This window comes from Monomorium pharaonis, chromosome 9 (genome assembly GCF_013373865.1).
Source record: "Monomorium pharaonis isolate MP-MQ-018 chromosome 9, ASM1337386v2, whole genome shotgun sequence".
Taxonomy (NCBI): domain Eukaryota; kingdom Metazoa; phylum Arthropoda; class Insecta; order Hymenoptera; family Formicidae; genus Monomorium; species Monomorium pharaonis.
The window spans coordinates 18072138-18093381 of NC_050475.1; the positions used below are offsets into that span (position 1 = coordinate 18072138).

Here is a 21244-nt window from a genome sequence, read left to right on the forward strand (position 1 = left end):
ATTTCCAATTTTAAGTTATAAAAAATTATTTTTCAATTATACGATTTAATTTGACGTCATATCAACGTTATCTCGTGACCTGCTGTTCTATTTAAATATCGCGTCCGGGCACGCAAATGTACTTCGTCATTTAAAATTTCAAACGCGCTTATTCTTATATCATCGATTTTATATCGAGACAATTAATTAACCTATCTTATCAACGTCGTTAAGATAAAAAGCGACATGTTTCGATATCCAAATCGTTCCTTATGTATCTGTACAGCTCGGAATACCAATTTATTGTAATTGCAAGATGCATATGTCGCGATGTTTCCACGATTACCGACGCGACACCGTCACGCGTCATCGTAGTACGGCCGACCGCCGCCCCGCGGCGCCACCGGCAGTTCCGCGGGGCCGCGGCCCCGTCCGTTCCGCGCCGCGCTTCGTCAGTCGGATGCTGACACTCGAACGGCGCATTCGTTATCGCGGGAAGTTGCTCTCGCAGCACGCGCGCGCGCGCAAAACCCTTTCCCTCCTTTCGAGCCGTTCCGCCGCTATTTTTCTCTCTCTCCTCTTCTCTCTTCCTGACGGACATGACGCGCGAAGCGTAGCTACTTTCGTCCGGTCTCGAGGAGCGTCGAATTATATCAGCAGTCTCTTCTCCCTTCGTCCGTGTCTCGTTTGTCGCTGCTTTCTCGACGACACGCAGTATATATAAAATATATATACATATATATACATATATATATATATATATTTTTTTTTTATATATATTATATATATATATATATACACACACACACACACACACACACACATACGCGACGTACGTACTCTCTCGTGGCCCGTCTCTCTATCTCTTTCTTCCTCCCGTCCGTCCCTCCCCTCGTCCCTTTTCACCCGCCGCCAGGGCGAGCCGAAAACTCGTTATGCTCCGGGTGTCCCGTCTGGAACCGGTAACATTTCGCGATTAACGTGAGGGAGAGAAGGAGAGAGTGCGCGAGCTCCGAGGAAACGAGAGCTAGAGAAAGAGAGAAAGAGAGAGAGAGAGAGTGATCTCGGCAGGTACGGTGAAACAAAAAACGCGTCCCGGCGAGATGCGCCGCGGCGCGCCATGCCGCGGTTACTCCCCGCGTTGACGCCGCGTGACGGTGGAGTAAACCGCGAGCGGAGCTCCTGAGCGCCTGACGACGAGGACGACGACGGAAGGGCCGGCGTTGAAGGATCTCGGAAGGTGGTGGTGGTGGTGGTGCATCGCGATCCCCGGTGCGATCCGCCACGACCCAGGCTGCCGGCTGCCGCCGACGTTCGACGCCGTCTCGACGAACGACGGGGCGGCCCTGGAGGAGGACGGGAACGGGGAGAAGGAGGCGAGGAGGAAGAAGAGGAAGAAGAAGAAGAGGAGGAGGAGGCTGCTGCATTTCGGCAGCCCGGCGAGGATGCGGGGCTGAACAGCGCCGTTGGTGAGTGTACCAAGGATCGTCGGATTCCACCGTCGGAATTCCCGATTGGGATTTTTCAACCGTCTTTCGCGGCGATCCACTTGAATTCATTTCGTTTCACCGACGAGTTCGGTCGATTTGCATGCATCGTCACCCGGGATTTTTATTGCGTCTCACCTGTGCAGTTCGCGGCGCAAACCGGTTGATCTTTTCCGTTCCCGGGGGGCAACGGACGACGCTGCTTTTCCGCGCGGCGCAAAACAATGCCCTCCCATTCGCGATCGAGTAAACTTTGCCCCGTGTGCGATTTGTAATTCAGACCGTCTTTCGCGTGATTACCCGGCACGGCGGTAATTAAGGCTCTTCGTATAGCCGCGCTGGTTTGACGACGGCCGCACGCGATTCCATCTTTTATTTTAAACCGGCAAAACGGAACGCGTTTCGTAAATTTACTCGGCGGCGCTTGATGAATCATTAGCGACGTATGCATCCTGCCCGCGGGATAATTATTACGCGTCGTAAAGGAGCACCGGGAAGGAGCTGCACGGCAGCGGTTAATAACAACAGAATTACGGTGGCTAATTGATCCATCAAGCCGTACAAGGAGCGATTAATGAAAATTAAATAAGCGAGCGAGTTATAATGCACATTAGCGTTACGAGATATCTAGGGGCGGGATATCTAGTCATGTTTCTCGCTGGAGGATTTTACGAGGAAAAAAAAAAAGAAATTCCAGGTATTCTGAATTCATCGTTAAATGTTTGATTGAGAAACGAATAGACGAAGCCCAATGGGCGATGTTTCGTCGCTTCGTCCGACGGAAACGCCGAGAGATGTGCATCGGGAAAACTCCTCGGAGATTGACTCCGCGCATTTATACATCGTCATTTGCATTATTTATGGTAAGGCATGAGTAATATTCTCATTTCCATCGCGGTGCGCGAAAACTTTTATCGGCACGGGGAAACCAACCCGTTAATCGAGTGGCGCAATCGTAATTTGACCCTTCGGACGAACGGACACGCCAGGTCTAACCTGGCGCGATCCCGCGTTTATCCAATTTGCCGTGTCGATTAAGTAATAACTAAGTCGAATTGAATTAATATCGATTGCGCAACGCAAAGACCGCGAGCTCGCGCGAGATATTCGATCGTCAACGCCCCTCGAAATCTCTCGGACGCGCTTCGGGGGAGAATTCGCCGTCGGATTTTTTTCCCTCCTCTCTCCTTTTTTCCTCGCAGTGACTCGCTCCTCGATGTAACGCGCGCAAACAACGCGAGTGGCGTTCGATTACGAGCGCGTCGTCGCCGCTTCTGTCGGGTGTCGAGGGGGGCTTGTACGTCGGGTATATGCAGCGTACAACGGAGGAGAGTGGTATTGAACAACGAAACTTCGTTACGGCGCGAAATTTCATTGCTGCACGGCCCCGGAATTTCGCGCTCGCGCTTCCGTCCGCTTCCCGTCGCCGCGCAAACTCGCGCGCGATCGCAATTTAGCGGCCGCGTTTATAATACGGAGTTTGCGGAACGAAAACGCGCGACGCGGTTATCGGGGTTATTGTAGAATTCTCTCTCGGTGGTGTTATGTACACAGTTGAAAAATTTATTATGTTAAATTTAATACGTATCGCACGCACCAAACGGGCCACAAAAGTTTATCTGTTCAGTATATTAAACATACGTTATCAATATATTAAACGTAATATTAAATATATTTAATATTATGTATTTAAATATTATGTATTTTAATATTACATTATATTTTAATATAATGTAATAATTATATTTTAACATAAAAATAAACGCAAGCTTTATAATTTGACATATAATTTTTATTTAATGAGAAATTTAATGAGAAAATTATGTCAAACAAATCTAACATGTTATTTTAATACTAGTATAATGTTAATGTGACGTATATCACGAGATCACGTCGAGAAATAACAGTTACTCTTATATTATAAAATAAACTCGACATTCTTTTCTGTCAATTTTAAAATCTGACAGATAAAATCTGTCGCTAATAATAAGAAACGTATTTATTATGTAAAGATAAACGTATGTGCACGGTGTGTTACTTTTACACTTTCTTCCAATTAGTCTAATAATTTAACACTTGAATTAACGTAACAGCAATGTGTAAAAGTAACAAAAGCAAATGTGTTAAAGTTTACCATAAAAATTTTAGCGAGGATAATTTTTTTAACAAAAAAAAGAACACGAGTTTTCCAACCGTGTACACATAAACGAAGAATATAATTGGAAGCCTCGGTCATCGGCGATGCAATATGAACGATTTATTAATATCATTTATTGCCCGCACATAAAATCTGTTTTAATAGATCACTTATTAATACGTTATTCTAACGCACGTTAATGGGAATCTATAACGAGAGCGGTTGAGAAAATGTGAAATTAACGGCCGCAAACTCGACTCGCTCGCGATCCGCGGCCGGCGATTGGATGGGGAGGCGATAAAAGGTGAAAACGCGTGGCGGAAGTAATCGCGCGCTAATCGCGCGCGCGAGATCTCATCAGGCCAGAGAGTTTACAGCTCATTTTCTTATTACTCGAGCTCAGATGTGCGATAAGAGACAGCGGATTTTGGGCCAAGTGCGAACAAATTGATCGATCGAGAAGACGGCGATAATTCCGGGCAACGAGATATTCCCAGATTCCCGTGGCCTAGATTCCGTTTTTTCCCTCTTTCTCTCTTTTTTTTTTCGCCACTGGACGAGAACGCTTCGTCGTCGCACTTCGTCGTCAATTCGATTTGTCTTCGGCGAAAGTTTCCCTCGATGGAACCTCTCCTCGCAATTTTCCGCGCGACGGCCGACTTCGAATATCATTCGCGTCTTTTCTCCCGCGCGGGGGGGCACGCTGCAAAAAAGAAAAATATGTACAATTACATAAATTATACGCGTAAAACTTGTACAACTGATAATATAAGATATATAAAATTTTTTAATATTTTTATTTTTAATTCTGCAAATATGTCTGCATATCTTAAACGAAAAATTATACTTGGAAATAAAAACGCTAAAAAATTTTATATATTTCCTCTATGAATGACATGTAATTTGTTTTTACAGGGAGGGAAATTTTCACGACACCGTGTATGCAACGTGCGGCGGCGCGCGATTGTCGATTATAATTACTGTCCCGTGCGAACGTGGGACGTTCGATTCTATTGTTCGATTATCGTCACGGAAAGTTCGGCAGACGCGTAATTCCGTTTAGCTCCTCCGCGAGAATTGGCTCGTATATACGAACGAACGATATCTCGGTCACGCGGCGTAGATTAGTTTCCGCCGATGACAGAGAAATGATTCAAACGCAATTATTTATAGCGCGGGTCTATTAGCGGGACTTTCTACTCGAACGAGTTTTGCGACGAGAGGTCTAATATTTCGCGCGCGACCTGGAATTTTTTATGAGGAAAAGGATGATATCGCTTATATCGTTACGTTGTTAATCCGTCTTCCGAGTCGCTTTATATTAGTTTCTAAAATCGTGACCCGGTCTAAATTACTCCGTATATAGTAAGATGCCTGCCATTCCGTCGTAGCGCCGTGAAATTTAATATTTCTGTAATTTGACGGGAAATAGACGGTGTAATCTAGCGTGCATAGCTTTAAAAACTCGGCGAAATAATATTTGAAAACAAAGCGCCCGACCTGTGAGAGGGAAGTATTAGGCTCTACGCGGCAGCTTTTTATTACACTCTGGGACACTCTGGGACACTCTGTACATGTCGGTCGAATCTATTTCTGCGTGCTGGGGTCGTGCTGTCAATCGCGTGCACGCGTTCACTCGCCACTCGGTGATTACCACGCGAGGCAGGGTGGAAGGGGGGGGGTGAGGGAGGGAAGTACCTCCGTTCTGCCCCTCCGGTGGATTTAGTCCGCGATAAAACGTGAAAGGGAACGTCCGATGGAAAGCCATGGTCGGCCTGGTGTCGAGTGTCGCGATCTCTTTTCTCCACGGGCCGCGTTGACCTTTGCGGGATATGTGGGCGCCAATATCTGTGTGACATCCGGGAAATGATTGCGCAATGTTGAACGCTCCCGTGAACCGACGACGGTTCGTTGTTGCTTTTTCGTTCTACTTTGTCGCCCCGGTGGCAAAGCGCGAGGCAACTTTTTACGGGATATACGTCGAAAATATATCGCGAAAATGTTTTAGAGAAGAATCCCGGGGGATTAATAAATCCCCGTGAATCGATATTAGAGATGCGCGAGTTCAGAATGTATGTCGAATTTCATTCCTTTGCTCGAATTGTTGACACTTAATTAACAATATAATTGTTATTGCGTTTAATATTTTAATACATAAACAATAAAAATAAATTCTGTACTGTAAGAAGAATATACAATATTGATTATAAAGTTATTTTAAATGTGATAACGCCGATATATTTCCACGAATAGTTCTTGCATCTGTAATTAACACAAATCCTCTTATTTAGGACAAGTGCACTTTTATATATATATATACGTGAAGCGTATGGAATAACGAGGAAGTCTAGATTTTCTAATGAAATGCGGAGTCGACTTCTCCCTCTGGCGTATGTTCTCCCGTAGGGCGATCCTAATTACAGAGATATTTCATATTTCATGTAGAACGAACCTTTGTGAATCAAGATGTGATTAAAGATGTAAACGGATAAAGGAAACTCCAGTCTCACCCTTGTTAATTGTAAATTGACTCGATTCCAAACTTAAATTTCACCCGAAACTTCACTCAAGACTTGCTCGTGGAAGAAGTTTAATGTTGAAAATAGAAAATGCGCGAAACTAACTGGCGAATTCCCGCGCGATTTTCCCTCCGAAGAATGACGTTCGAGGCTTGAGTTTCGCTAACTTTTTAATCACATACTTTTACATTAATTCTACATAAGAAGAGAACGACAGACAAGTTTTGATAACTTTGTGCGAAAAAAAAGGATGAGGAAAAATGTGAAAATTTTACGAAATACGTAAGATGAATCTATCACTTTTTAACGCGCGCTTTCGGTTAAAATTGCCAGAAATATCCGAAATTAAATATCCGAAATTAATGTTAGAGTAGATTTAACTTTGTCTGCAAGGATTAAAACGTGAAAAGCGACTGTATTTTAGCGACTCATTACTTTTGCCTTCTATCTCAAAACACGTCTTACTTTTTATTTTATTCTCAATTCTTTGTCGGTCCACACACATTTTAAATTATTATTAGTTTTTTAGTACCAAGTGTCAAGTTTTATCCGAGCACAATTCTTAGATATTCTCGTCTTTTATGACCATTTGGATATCCAAGGAATACATTTTTATTGACAGTTAGTAATCCAATCGCATCGATCATCACCGCTCGTTTCGACGACAATTCATAAAACTATTATCGCGAAGATAAGCATCGCGCTAAACAGATGCTGATATAAACGTTAATAATCGTTCTACCATTACCATAACATTGAGTCATTGTCCAGGAGTACATGATATCTGATGTAAGATCTGCATGACTGATAAGTTTGCGTTTGTATATCTCGCGATTAATTGAGCTTGTTGTAAACGTTTGCGTAACTCTCAATATTTTGCGAAAATTGCATTAATTTGCGACGAGTTCTGTGTGTGCAAACAAACAATAATTATTGCAAAAGTCGCGGTTTTAAAAAGAACATAATTTAAGAAAAACTTGAATGGCAACATCATGTTATATTACTTTTTAATAAAATTTAAACGCCAAGTAGAGAAAAGTACGATCTTCAGATTGAAATAAACGTAACTTCTTTATATATCTTATATCTTTTTGTTTTTCCACAAAGAATTCGCAAACAGAGCCTCATTTTGATACACGTTGTGTGTATATGCTCTTTTAAAAGATTTAGTGGCTGAACTCTGCCTTTATAAAAAAATTAGTAATTGCTGCCTAAATTAGCGTTCCAGCAAGCGCAATGTGCGGTTGATAGCTGTTAATTTTCGCTGATGTGTTTACCCTTCGATAATGAATCCCTCGAACGAGAATAGAAATTGCCTAGTCATAATCTTCATGGTCGGCGAAGTGACTCATTCCTTTCTTCTCTCGCGAATCGGGTTTTCCGATGGAATTTTTTTCAATCACGGCTTCTTTTTTTTTTCTCCCACTGAAGATCCGATCGCTGCAAAATGTGCACTTTATTACCACCCGCGCACGCCTGTTACAGAATCGCATTGTCGGCCGCATTTTACAGCGGTATCACAGTATTATGTCGTTATTTATTCGTCGCGTTCCATGTGCGGTGAAATGCATTGCTGTTTACACACACACACACACAAACACACACACACACACATACGCAAGGGGCGAGGTTGCCTCGATGTTGTCTCTCTTTATATTTATTTTTATTTTGTATGCAGAACGAGCCGCATCCCGGGAGAGTTAATCATTTCCGTTTTTAATTTCCTGCCGTTGGATTGTACGGGATCGTGTGTGTTTTAAACGCGAAGCTGCTGAACGCTTTTGCCGGCGTCTCTCTTGTGCAACATGGAATCCATATGTCATCGGATGAAAACTGCAGCGAGAGAATGCGAGAGAAAAAAAAAGTTGGGATCAATCGCGCGCAATCAATACGGGATGCGATTTATCAATTTATCGTGTTGCGTGTGTCACGGCAGAAACGCTGTTTGCCGTAGGGAAAACGCGAGCAGCGACCGGTCGCGTTAAATTGGAAATATAAAATATGGAAAAAATGCGGGAAAATGTATGCGACGGATAGAGTAATATGTGCGGCGTTTAATAATGATACGCGATCCACGGGGATATCTTGATTATATACTCGTAATATCATGATGGAAATGCGGGTACACTTTTGATTTTACCAGATCGAAAAGTAACATCGGAATCCGTTTGCAAAGTAAAGCGATACCGTGACAGGAGAGAGAGGTTTAATAATCTCAGCACGCAGGCAAAATATTGTTTGGACAAGATAAAAAAAATGGATAGGTCTCGCGTGCGTTGGAAATCCCTCTTTGTGAGGGATCTGATAAAAGGGTGGCTCCGTTCGCATACGGTTACACCCTAAGCTAGGGCGACCGCCAGTAGTCGTCGCAGAGCAGGAAATCGATCGGTCGTTTTAGCCGGCTTCGTTCCCCAACCTGGTTCCCGGCAATGAGATCGCACGTCCGAAATTTAATTGCATTTCCGTCGGTCGCTGGCCGACCGTACAAACGTTACGCTATCGCATTGATTTCTTCGTGAAATTAAATACATTGTTATTTGCGCTGATCGGCACGTGATTGCTTCGATCGAGTTCCATTAGCAACGTTCACTAGCGATAATAACGCTCGTGTGAGAAAAAAGTAATGAATATGTACTAAGAATATATGTACTTTAAGCGCATACGTAATTTTGAAGGATTTGATAATTTTTTAATATTAAGATTCTCAAATGAGCTTAAATGAGATTTTGATTTTTATCTCCCTCAATTATACTTGTATTATTATTAATTTTGTAATACTATGAACAAGTTATTCTCTTTTAGCTTCTAACATTTTCCACGTAAGGGCCCTTCTGTATTGATTTACCTATACCTATTCTTTATACATGTTGCTGGAATATCATCTATTCTTGGAGTTATTAATTTTATTTCAATAATCTTCTCAATACGCGTGCGAAATTTTTTATAGATAATTAATTATAGATAAAGTTCGATTGATCTTAATTACAGTTATTTTATTACTTCTTTCTTTATTCATTCTTGCGGATGTTATTATTATATTATTAGATTGAAATCTAAAATATTTCAATCTTCGATCCTCCTCCCATATAATTCTCTGTATAAATTAGATTTTTCCTCATTTCATTTTGTATAGGAAACTTTATCTTAAATTCCATGCGGGCACGTACCGTTCTCGTAGCATAATGAATTATGCTATACCACAAAGTTATTATACATACAATGCCGGACTGCGATAATTATCCCTTAGAAGAATATTACATTCCCTGCAACACCCGATACGATAAAGTGTAACGTGTATTATACAATGCAATGTCAGACACCGGTATGAGAAATTGCTTCTTGGTGGCAGTTCTGCGCGATAAGATATTCCGGACGTATCCGGACGAATTTGCGAGAAACGGAGATGCACCGCGCGCACATCGCTTTCCTCCCTTCCTGCCCCCGCTCCCTTATCTCGCTCCATCTTTTTTTTTTCTCCTCTGCCTGCCGCACGCTCGTCGTCGCACACTCGTCGCGTGCCGAACGGAAGACGAGCGGCTCGCATGGAAACGGGGACGGGAGCGTTGACTCTCTTCGCGATGTGACGGACATAAATCGCGGATTTCCAATTAACCCTCCGCCAACTCGACACGGCTGTCGCACTCGCGGGGAAAGAGACTTCAAACACGATCGAGCAACTCGGTGGCTCGAAGTCGACTCGACCTCGCGTATCGCGGATTTTATCGCAGCTTTCCTCTCTCCCTTCCCCCCTTCCCCTCGAGTGTCCGACGAATGAACGCCTTCTTCCCGCGAAATGTATACACCGGGGTTTCGCGTTAATGGCCCAGAATGTGAATCCGGGGTAAATCCGACCTGATACTACTTTGATTCACGGAAGGTTTATCGTGATCCTCAAGTTAGTCCAAGCCGAATCCGAGTTAGTCTGGTACAGTCGTTCGCAGCTGACCGGCGACGACGACGACGGCGACGACGACGACGACGACGACGACGATGATCCAAGAGTAAGAGGATCGGCGCAGTAAAGGGGTGGTGGTTTTACGCTAACGAGAAGCCGATTAACGACGTACACGTCGAACAGATCGCACAGGTCAACAATAGTCGAGGTCGAGGATTTCCCCCACCTCTCCTCCTCCTCTATCTCCGCTCTACCGAGCAATCGATAGGGCTTAACACCTGCACCCCCGAGACCACCGACGCGATCGCTCGGCCGCGCGATAATCATAACAATCCGCGCTGCCAAAATCCACCTCGGATCGATTGCCCTCCTTGCACCAATTTTAAATTTATGCGGAACCGGCACGAGCGCCGGTTCCGCAAAACATATACGGCCAACCTTTGCCCAGGCGGTTCGATGAAACTTGTATTTCAAAACGGTGTCCCGTGTGCGAGATTAAATGAGATTAAATATTTTCGCATGCAACGCGCGAAATCAAATCAGTAATGTGTCATTAATATTTTTAACTTTTACCATTCTTCGTTCCAAATTCCTCGCGCTGCACTTTCCCAAGTGCCCGTGACGGCGCCAGCGTTTCCGCTCGTTTAAGCAGCACCTGGGGTTCCAGTATCCTTGAGTTAAATGTTTATTAAACGTTCGACCGGACCTCGCGCGATTGTTTCGTCGTGGTCGTGCAAGATGGCGGGGGGAAAAGGAGAGAGGGGTGAAACTATAGCAAACTGTGTCCCGTGATCGTTCGCCTAAGGCTTAAATATTTATCCGTCTTATTCTAGCCTGAGTGCACTTAAGTGCGCGCAAGCCGCATGCATATTCCAGTTAGGATGATGACGCAGAGGTCGCGCGACATCCTCGAAACGACCTTGGCGAGAGAGCCGCTCGTGACGAGGACGATCGTGAGGTGAAAGCTCTCCGACCGGCCTTCCGAGACTGGAAGTCTCGCACGCATTCGATGATCGACTACTCTCTTCTCTCTCACGTCATTATCCGCAGAAGCGAACGCAGACACGTGTATGTGGTGTGAAGGAGAGATTTCGGTCAATCAGATTTTGGGAGACGGGATAAAAATATAATTGAGAAATTTCGGATCTCGGTTGCACCTTTTGCATAATTATTGAGATAAAAATAAATTTTATGAATTTGATACACAGAAAAATATTCTCTGCTAAGAAGAGCAGTTTCTCATTTCTGAGTTTCCTTCCTTTGAGTAACGGTTATCTTTCCAAAGAATATCTCCTTGATGAATAGCCTTAAAATACACTCGTCATTTACTTGAAACAAAGGTAAGATTTACTTAAAATAAAACTTCTGTGTACACACAGAAAAATGTATACTTGAATTAAATAAGTATTCTATTTTAAATCATTCATAAGTTTATAAATTTGCAAATCTATCATTAGTTTATGATAAATAATAAAATTTATTCAAAATATAGTCTAAATTTAATACTTTAATTAAAAATATTAATGAAATTATGAATTAAAGTAAAAATTCGATACTTATTGCTTTGACACTTTTCTTCAATTCAATTTTATAATATTCTTCAAAAAAGTTTAAATTCTTTCAAGTATATGATAATGAGTTTTTCTAAAATTTGTGATAAGTATATTTTAAAGCTATTATCGAATATATCAATTTCAATTAATTGGTGTGTGTGCCACATTGCTCCATATGATTAACATAGCTATCATTAAAAAAAATTAATGTAACTACAGAGAGAAAGATTTCTTTATATTTAATAAACAGTTTTGTTCGACTTGTCCAAAGCATATATTTCTTTGGTTTAATGAATTTCATAACGGATTACTTTAGATTTAATAAAATTTATTAGAAACAAAGAAATATATAGCCTTGGAACGGTCGAACAAAACGGTTGATTAAATTTAAAGAAATCTTTCTGTGTGGAGATAAAAAAATAAAGAAATTTTTGTACAAAAAATTTGGAGGACTTAAATCGCCGTTTGTAATAATAAATTCGTTGCCTGACGGAATGCAAGGTGACGCAAGGATTACGTCACAATTGATCAGAGACGAGATTGTCGATGGTGTCGTTGCGTCACCACTTGCAGCTAATGACTTCGTGGTTTTTGCGCCCGATCATCCGGCTGTCTCCCTGTCGGATAATCCGTCTTAATCAACGAATCGGGCTCTCCTGCTAAGTATAATCGCAACGTTTCTTATAATATCGCGGGGTTCCCACGAATAATCGAAGATGGGAATAACGTAATGATACATTATGTATGACATAAATCACCCTCTAAGCTCTCGTGGGATATGAATTTTTTAACGGAATTATACGCTCGCCCGCCCCGTTTCGCTCTTTTACATCATGCTTTTATCCCTGAAAGGTATAATTATTAGCTATGGAATAAGATCGCGGTTTAATGTTAACGAAAATTAGGGAGAATAAATAAATCTCACTTTCACGCCCTTCAACTTGAGTTCGGCCCTTCAATTCAGTCGGCGTAAGCGGCGGAGTCTTGAACTCACGGCCGAACAATCAAGCGAAAAGGTGCGACCTTTCCTAACATTAACACGCCTAACGCGTACGATCGCGACGTGAAAGTTTCAGCAATTTTCATCGGTCACACAAGGCGACTTGTGTGTCAGCGATCGAAAGTAAAATCGGGGCGACCGCCGCCGCATTGTAAAGATGCGCGAAGAGAGATCTACTTGCGTAACTCGATTATATTATGTACCGGCGCATTCACCGAGCGCGTATTACAGAACAAAAAAATTTGAATAAATTAAAAAGAGGTACACTTTAAATCCAAGTAAGTGTGTAAAAAAAGCGCGCGTGCGTGCGTGTGTGTGTGTGTGTGTAACTTAGTTGCCCATCTAAAAATAATACGCCGTACTACATAAAAAGACAAATTTACATATTTAAACGTGTAGTTTAACACGTTTTTTTCTGTTGTTTTTACACGCGGCTCAACTAAATCGTGCACATGAATAAGGCATTTTTTACACGCTTGGGTTTGCATCGTATTTAAAAGAAGTGTATTATTGGATCGTCGGTTGAAGGACGCTCGATTGATAAGAAAAATTGAATCAATATTGTTAATAGTTTTCGTTTCGTTACGCTATATACATATTTTTTTAAATGGGTAAATATTAAAGTCGGAATTATTTTTATCCAGAAATGTATGCCGAGACAAATAATTTGTGCATGCTCGTGCGCGAGGTAAATTCGCTAGACGTCCTCGATAACGCTGCCGAGAAATTCGATAGTTCGGATGATCTTGCATTATCCTGAGATCGCAATTGAGAGACGCGAGAACGGATAAGCATCTCGAGGGCGAAGAAGAAACCTCGTCTCGCTGAAACGTGAAAGTACTCGTTAAACTATGCTCCACGAATTCGCGAGGATCGAATTCCTCAATCTGCATATTATTACCTTCAGAGAAACCCGAAATTGAACAAAGAGCTTTATTTTCCTTGAAAAATTTTTCATGGAGGAGGGGAGGGGGGAGAGGAAACAATGAGATCCAGTTACAATGTTCCGTGCATGAAAATTATACGGGATATTAATAAAAAAGAATAGCGAAGTGCATTGTGCGTGGGGACATGAAAACAATGTATAGTACATTTATAATCATAAATGTAAAAGAGAATTTCAAAAATATAACGAACGATACACTTTGTCAACAAAGGGGGAAAAAAAATTGTTGAATATCTTTGCGCCTGAAATATATCGCGAAGTATTCATCGTTTCTTTTTATTTGAATTTATTTCAGTTTTCTTTCTTCCTCTGTTCGACTATGAAAAAAATTAATAATTAACAGTGGCTGAAATATCAAACGAAAGAAATGCCGAGGAGAAATTCAGTTCCCGTGATAATTACCCCACACAGCTTTGTATTTTATATTATAATAAGATTATCTAAACATCTGTGAGTTCGACGAGAGAGGGATCTTTCTTTCGACTCTCACGGAGGAACGGCGCGGTTTCTCTTTTAGTCAAAGCACACAAGGGCTAATTCACGGGGGGAGGGGGGGGAGAGATGGTACAGGCGCATTCGCAGGGGTGGGTGCAGGGGTGAGCGACCGGTCAGAGTGCTTCTTGGCGAGAGAGGGTACGTAAGGACGCAAAGGCGCCTGCAATCGATACTCCACGACGGGGCAACATCGGCGTGGGACGCCTCTTGCGATATTTGTCCGCAAAATTAATTGTCAACAGCGTTCGATCGAATTTCAATCCGTCAATTTGCAGCGCACCGCGGATCCCCTCCAACACAGATCTACAACAAGCAATTTCGCTCGCACGCGCGCACAATGAGAGAGAGAGAGAGAGAGACAGAGAGAGAGAATATTATTTCGTCTCGACTTCTACCGAGGCTCGTGTCTTTTTTTTTTCATATTGTCGGAAAACCGGTTACCAGTAATTAACGACCGGTAATCGACTGAAAATCGTTTTCTTGTTTATTAACCTCGACTTTTCCTGCGGAGGCGCAATTTGCACCTGCGGTTGAGTTATTTAAGAGAGAGAATTGCTTTCAATAGTGTCCTCTGCGAGATAAGCAAACGTGCGCAATTGAGCACACGGGTATATACGCAGCCACGGGCGTTCCATTAGCTATTTTACTGGCGCCTTGACCCGACAGATGTTCGCAGAAGTGACACATATGCTAATATTATTGATGATTGTGCAACGCTGAGTTTACGCGAAAAGAAAGTATCTGTCTCTTCAATAATGAGGTGTGTATTTTTTTTTGCGCCGCGCGTGTTTTTCATATTATTCACAATTCGATGAGTTCATCGCCATTGATAAGCGACTTTTACAGAAACTGCCTGCCTATAGGTAATTTCGCAGATAAAAGCGCGAAAGCAATTTTCCATCGTGTTTGAATCCCGTAACGATAACGTATCGGTTAATCTAAAAAAAGAAATAGAGGATATTAAATTGATATTGAATAAAAATCATTGGAAGTGGATTGCCTAATGGATGCGCATTCCAAACTGCGCGCTCCGGAGCACTTCGTTGAAAATTGTCGCGATCGTCTCGATAAAACTCCCGTGCGCTTTCATTAAAATCGTGGTGAGTATGCAAATAAAAATACCGCGCGCTCGTTCAAATCGATGCAAATAGCTAAATAAAAGGAAATTCCGCCTCCCTCTCCTCACTCTCTGTTCCTCGTCTGTGACGACGGCACGCAGAATTCGTCATCGCGACGAAAACGAGCAACTTTTTTTTTTTTTTTTTAAAGGAAGGAAACCAGGAAGAGAAGTCGACCCGCAGGATATCTCGCGTAAAAATGCGCATATTACCGGGCCGCATAAATATCGTTGTCGCTAAATGTGCCATGTCGCGATCTGCTCGAGCGGGTTTTAGAGAGAGAAACAAAGAACAGGCACAATTCCCGCGACCCCTCCGCCCCTTCTCGCCCCTTCCCCTCGTCGTCTCCTCCCGTGTTTCACCGTTCGTGCCTTTGCGCGACCGAACCGCGGCTCGTCGTCGTCATTATGAATTCGCGTTTCCGCGAGGGCGAGTCATTCCCCTTCGTAACCGTGAGGATCCGGCGAAGTTTAATCGCGCCGTTCGTGCGAGAAAATGTCGTCGGAAGGCTCCTTTCCGGGAGATTGAAAACTTTCGCGCGGATCCGCAAGGTGAGAGTTCAGCCGGGGCCACGCCACGTCGATTCAAGGAAGGGAGGACGCAAAAATTCGAGAGGCCCCACCCACGGGGGCTCTCCGAGGTGAAGAGTTTAATTTCCGGTGAGAGAGAACTTCACGGTACACGCGTCGCGTGTTATTACGCTACAGCGCGAACGTATTATATTATATATATTATGTTACCTCTCGCGGAATATTGCGCATCTCCCGCGATACGAACGACGGGGAATTTGCATTAAGGCGGAGCACAAAAATAAATTGCGATCATTTATCGGGATCTCTCCCGCCGTTAATTACCGTTGAAAATTGAAATAGAATTCTCGAGGCTTCGTTATCGGAAATTACGCCGAGTAATTTCAACAACACGCGCCATATAGTGTAGCTTCGTTTTTAATTAAGTAGTATATCTTTTTTTTTTATAAAATATATATTTTTTTAAATATTTCTCCTCATAATAAACCCTTTGAAATGAATGTAATCAAGTAGTGCAACGGAGAAACCGTTGTACGTAATTGGGAAAAACTTCATTAAAAAAAATTTGTTGACCGGAACAAAGGCTCTTGAAAATGAGGGGTATCTATTTAACGAAAACAAAAGTTAATTTTGGAAAATCTTGGCCGGAGTGCAACACACTGTAAAATTATCAAGTAGGTCGCTACGGTATTAATATTTAATAAACATTTCGCGCTCGCTTCTATCTATCTAATATCAGTGAAAACGTTTTATCTAAATTACACAAATGGTGCGCTACTGTTTGATAGAAACACTGCAGTTTCGAGAGAGATTCGTGACAGTGCATGCGCCGACCGATTGTTTGCACACGAAACAACGATCCGCGTAAAGGCTGGGAATCGAATGAAACCTCACGGAGAGATTCTAGGTCTCAATTTTCAGCGCTGTCGCTAAATTGATATTAAAAATTTTATAACGCCTCGTAAAGAGAAGCCGAGGTTTCGTGTGCCCGAGCGAGAGAAAGAAAGAGAGAGAGAGAGGGAGAGAGAGAAGTTCTGCAACTTGAAGAAAGTACGCGGAAGAAAACGCGCGTTAAAACGTTTGTACGTTTTTTTTTTCCGAGAGAACTTCTCTCGGCTGGAGACCATTCTCTGTACGAAGAAGAGCTTCCTCCGGAAACGGCGAACGGCCTCGCTGAGAAATTGGAACATTTATGTAAAGAGTTTACCACACGTTTGCTTTTCTTCCCTTTCTTTTTTCGGGATATTTCGCTTCGTCCGCGGAAACGCGACGTTGCGACGCGGCGGCAGAAACATAAATTCTAGGTAAGGGAGGGATTTTGCGCGCCGCGTGTCGCGCTTATCCGAAAAAGTCGATGTGTTTGTTTGAACGTCGGAAAAATGGGTAATGTATGCAAAGCGGGGAAGATAAGCATGAAGCTGAAGCCCGTTATTTCGCTCGCAACCTTGAGACGATTTCCTTGTCTCTCTCTCTCTGTCGAGCGGTAGCGTTTTACCGTTAAAAGACGCGCGACGGGAGGCACGTGCCTCAAAGTCAGATAGCTGTACTTACTTAATGCAGTAACGCGCGAATATACGGGCTTTCCCATCGCGAATTACGCAGTTTAAGCATTGAGATGCTGGGGGCGAGTGAATCGTCCGCCAAACGCGCCGGAAGCCGCGCCTCGAGATCCGGCGAGAGTATCGAAACCTCTGAGCCTTTAATCGGACGCGAAGCCGTCTTCTTGGAAATTCTAATTATTAGTAATTCTGTTTGAGGGGGGGGGGGATGAGCACCACGGAAATGTGAGGGGTAAAAGCACCGAAGCCGCAAGAATGCCGACGTCAAAATCAGCTGCGAAACGCAACGTTACGTTTGTACTGGACGGGAGATTGGTTGGTCGGTTGGATGTAGAAATATCTTTAACGTCGGTATTCGGATATATGTAAGGATATTAACGCGATTTCCAGATTCCTCGAGGGGATTTAATAATTTCAATGCCCCGTAGGGGAAACGGGAATAATTATTATAATTAATTTATGCTAATACGCGTTTTAATGCTTATCACACACGTTTATGGATCGGAATAATATAATTCGCATTATAATATTTCAGAACATTCGCGCATATTTTATGTAAAACCGAAATGTTCCGCGAGCACACATTCGCATCATGCTCATTTTTATCGGGCCACTGCAACGAACACGCAGATATGAAGTTACATTTTATAAGGTAAAAACGACACCAAATTGACGAAGTTTAATATCGAAGTTTACAATTGACTCGAAAACGGACATTTAATATTTACAAAACTCCAATGCGCAACGTGGTAACATTGCAGTTAAAAGTTAGAATATGGAACAAGTTTAATATTTAAAAAGTAAGCCGCGATGCAACCTACCGCCTCGCTTACAAGGGAAAGTGGCGAATCGTTCCGCGAGTTTCGTTTCATAGCGGAGATATATCGAGCGTAACAACACGGCGACCGATACACCGCGGTCTATCGCTATTGCCTCTCGCGAGCGACGATCGGCCTACATTCGATAGAAGTCGCACGGACGATTGCGCGCGCGATCGACGGAGATCGAGAAACCGTGAACTTGCACGTTAGACTTGCACGTTAAGGGAAAACGTCGGCCGATGGCGACGACGACGGTGAGTGCGCTCGCCGCTCAAGGTTGTAGCGGCGGACTTTCCGCCGAACCGGTTCCCAGCCACGACATTAGACATACGTGACTTTCCTCCACCGAGTGCACCAACGTGAACTTCCGCGAGGCGGAGTGCACCGCCGCCGGTGTCTTGGCTCGAGCTCGACGCGAATCGGATTTAACGTCAGGTTTCTGTAAGGAGTCCAATAAGGAAGCGAGAAATCGCCCCGAACCCCGGTTCGTATCAACATTTTTTGTTTTTAATCTGAAAAATACTTACCTGAGGTGTCGAAAGCAGGTGATCGTTATAAAAAATCAGTTAAGTATGTTGAGAGTTTATATTATAATCTTGAAATATGAGTTTGAATTAAACAATATTGTAAGCTATTAATATCTTTATGCTTAGACGATACAGAAAATATCACGTTCCTAAATGTTTTTATCTTTATTGAAAAATTCTTTTTATATATTTTCTATATTTATATAGAATGAAAATAAACTATATTTTTGATAATTCTACCAGAAAGACATAAATCATGTAAAACATTTTTTATTTATTTAAATGGCTATAAAATGGATATTAAATACATATACTAATGGATTTTGTATTTTTTGTTTTTTTAACGACTATTTTTTACAAATCTTTAAATATATAATCCTAACGAAAACAACAAAAATTTTTTATTAACTCATTTTTTCGCTTTTAAAAATACTACTCTACTGTTTAAAAATAAATGAGGTGCTTAATATGCTTTCTTCTATTTGTTTAATATTTTCTTAATCTTTCTCCTATCTTTTTTCAGAAAATATTGATTAAATCTATGTAATGTCTTTAGTTATTAATAAATTATTGAACAATTAATAATATAATATATAGTTAATAACAATGACCTTTAACTAGGGTGTAAAAATCACCCCAGGTGATTTATGGAATAAAATAGGATGATTATTCCCGATTAAACACGCATGACGTAAAGATCGCGTTTTAAGCAACACAACAGCAGAATTGCGCGTCGAATTTTTAGTATCAGTCGAATTTTTTATTCGATTATTTACGATTACGGTTCTAATAACAGACAGAATAACATGTTTTCTTCATCTTATGCTCAACTGATTGAATTAAGTCAAAGAATTGTTTATTCTTCTTACGACTTATTTAGACCATGACCGATTTCCTTATGCATTATAATTTCATTTATAGTACGAAGGACTTTCTTCAGATTGCTCTTTTATCCCTTTTTATAACATTTTACCCCTTTTTATAACAGAAACTGTTATCAACTGTACACTAAAAAATGTTTTGTAATGATCAAACTTTGATTAAACAATTAAAAATAAATGTAACCGAGTATAGTATTTATAGCCATTATATTAATATTATATTAACCAAACAGGTACTGAGTGCTACTTAACATTAGTTTACGTTAATGGAAACATATTATTACTGAAATAATTTCACCACGGCTTAGTAACCATTATCTATACTTGAACGTTATTATCGAACTGGTTTTGTACAAGTCATCAAAATCATATAAACGTGCATGTGTAGTACGACTCGTATAAATAGATTCTCTTATCGTCGTCAGTTCAGTGTATCTCGTAACGTAAATTTTTCCACGTGTCCGCGAACAATTTTCCCGGAGGAAGACATATCCGCGATTTTCTCCGCGTTACTTTTTCCTTCCGCGCAAGAACACCAGCATGCCGCGCAAATAAAGGTGTGTACCCGCCCTCCCTCCCTCCCTCCCGTAAAGGAAACGGGTGCGTGACTTCATTCCGTCAATTTCGTGATTAAGGGGAGCGCGCTAAGTATCGCGCGCCCTACATTTTTTAATTAAAGGGGCGTGAACCGCGCTTCCCGCCCCCCCTTCCTGTCGCGCGGGGGCGGACACGGCCACGTTTACGTCGTTGCTCCAGGCGCGTATGATGTTCAGTGCAGCGGACGACTGCGTTTCTCGTTAACGATGTGTACCAAGGAATCGCGAGAGAGAAAGAGAGAAAGAACTCTGCGAAAACCGTCGTCATAATTAGCAAAACAATCCCGCGTGGGTAGGCGTAATACCGCGTGCGCGACGACGATGATTTATCGTCGTAATTTTGAAATGGCAAACGAGACCGCGAGCGCGACAAGCGGTTACGCGAAGTGCGGTACACTTCATTAACAATAGTGCTCGACCGTGTTAGCGTCGATTTACATGCGCTCGGGAGATATTGCGCAAAAATCTCGGCGTCCGAGACGATTTTTCGTCAGAAAGACGGATGACAGCGAGGACTTTCAGTTGCATTTATATTTTATTTTTTTATACTTTTCCTTTTCAGATCATCTTTGGGGGGGGGGAGGGGGGCGCATAGTTTGCTCGTCGTACACTTATTCGTCGTTTATTTCGTTATTACGTTACGTTATTCGTGTCGTGCGTACATTACGCCATAAATCCGCCGAATTGAATCTTATTTCATCGTCGGGAGCTCGCCGCCGCCGCCGCCGCGCGCTCACTCGCGCGTGTCGACCCTCCGCTCGAGTGAGGAGGGAAAAAAAAGGAGAGAGAGAAAAATAATCGCCGTTAATTTCCCGAAGGTGAGAAAAAAGGGAGGTGACGGTCAGGGAAAAACGGGGTTTTTTGTCGCGGTTTCCTCGAAGGCGAGCGCGCGCGCGCGATCCACAGAAGCCGGAACTTAAAATCCGTGCAAGAGAGAAAGAGAGAGAGAGAGAGAAACGTTATTAAAAAAAAATTTAAAAATATCGAATTATTATACTAGATCGGAGGAAGGCGGAAAACCGGATTACCTTGAGTAAGCCGGCGGTGTAAAAGCCTAGACACCTAAATATAGAGCCCGCCACTTGCGATGCACGCAATGCATCGGAGAGGCGTTACCTCGCTGGATCGAGGTAGGCGACGACGACGACGGCGACGAATTGATTGACGGACCCCGGATGGCTTCTTCGACGCCCGACGAGTG

At 42.6% G+C, this 21244-nt stretch overlaps 2 protein-coding genes across 4 annotated transcripts in view; one reads left to right on the plus strand and one right to left on the minus strand.

Moving 5' to 3' along the window:
* Nucleotides 1-428: 428 nt before the first annotated feature.
* Nucleotides 429-21244, plus strand: part of LOC105829643 (beta-1,4-glucuronyltransferase 1) — a 39501-nt gene continuing 18685 nt past the window's right edge. Inside the window, exons 1-2 of one of the 3 annotated variants that reach the window (XM_036291654.1) lie at nt 429-693; nt 1051-1448. The gene's annotated coding sequence lies outside the window, so the exon portion shown is untranslated. Of the gene's footprint in view, nt 1449-11539; nt 15789-21244 lie in introns of those variants that run through there. The other 2 variants (XM_036291653.1, XM_036291656.1) reach the window with 2 other exon arrangements.
* LOC118647224 lies at nt 3230-5682 on the minus strand. Its single transcript, XM_036291657.1, has 2 exons — nt 5302-5682; nt 3230-4306 (listed from the first exon to the last, which is right to left on the minus strand). The coding sequence occupies exons 1-2, from the start codon at nt 5460-5462 to the stop codon at nt 4003-4005; spliced, it is 465 nt and encodes a 154-aa protein (XP_036147550.1). The 5' UTR covers nt 5463-5682; the 3' UTR covers nt 3230-4002.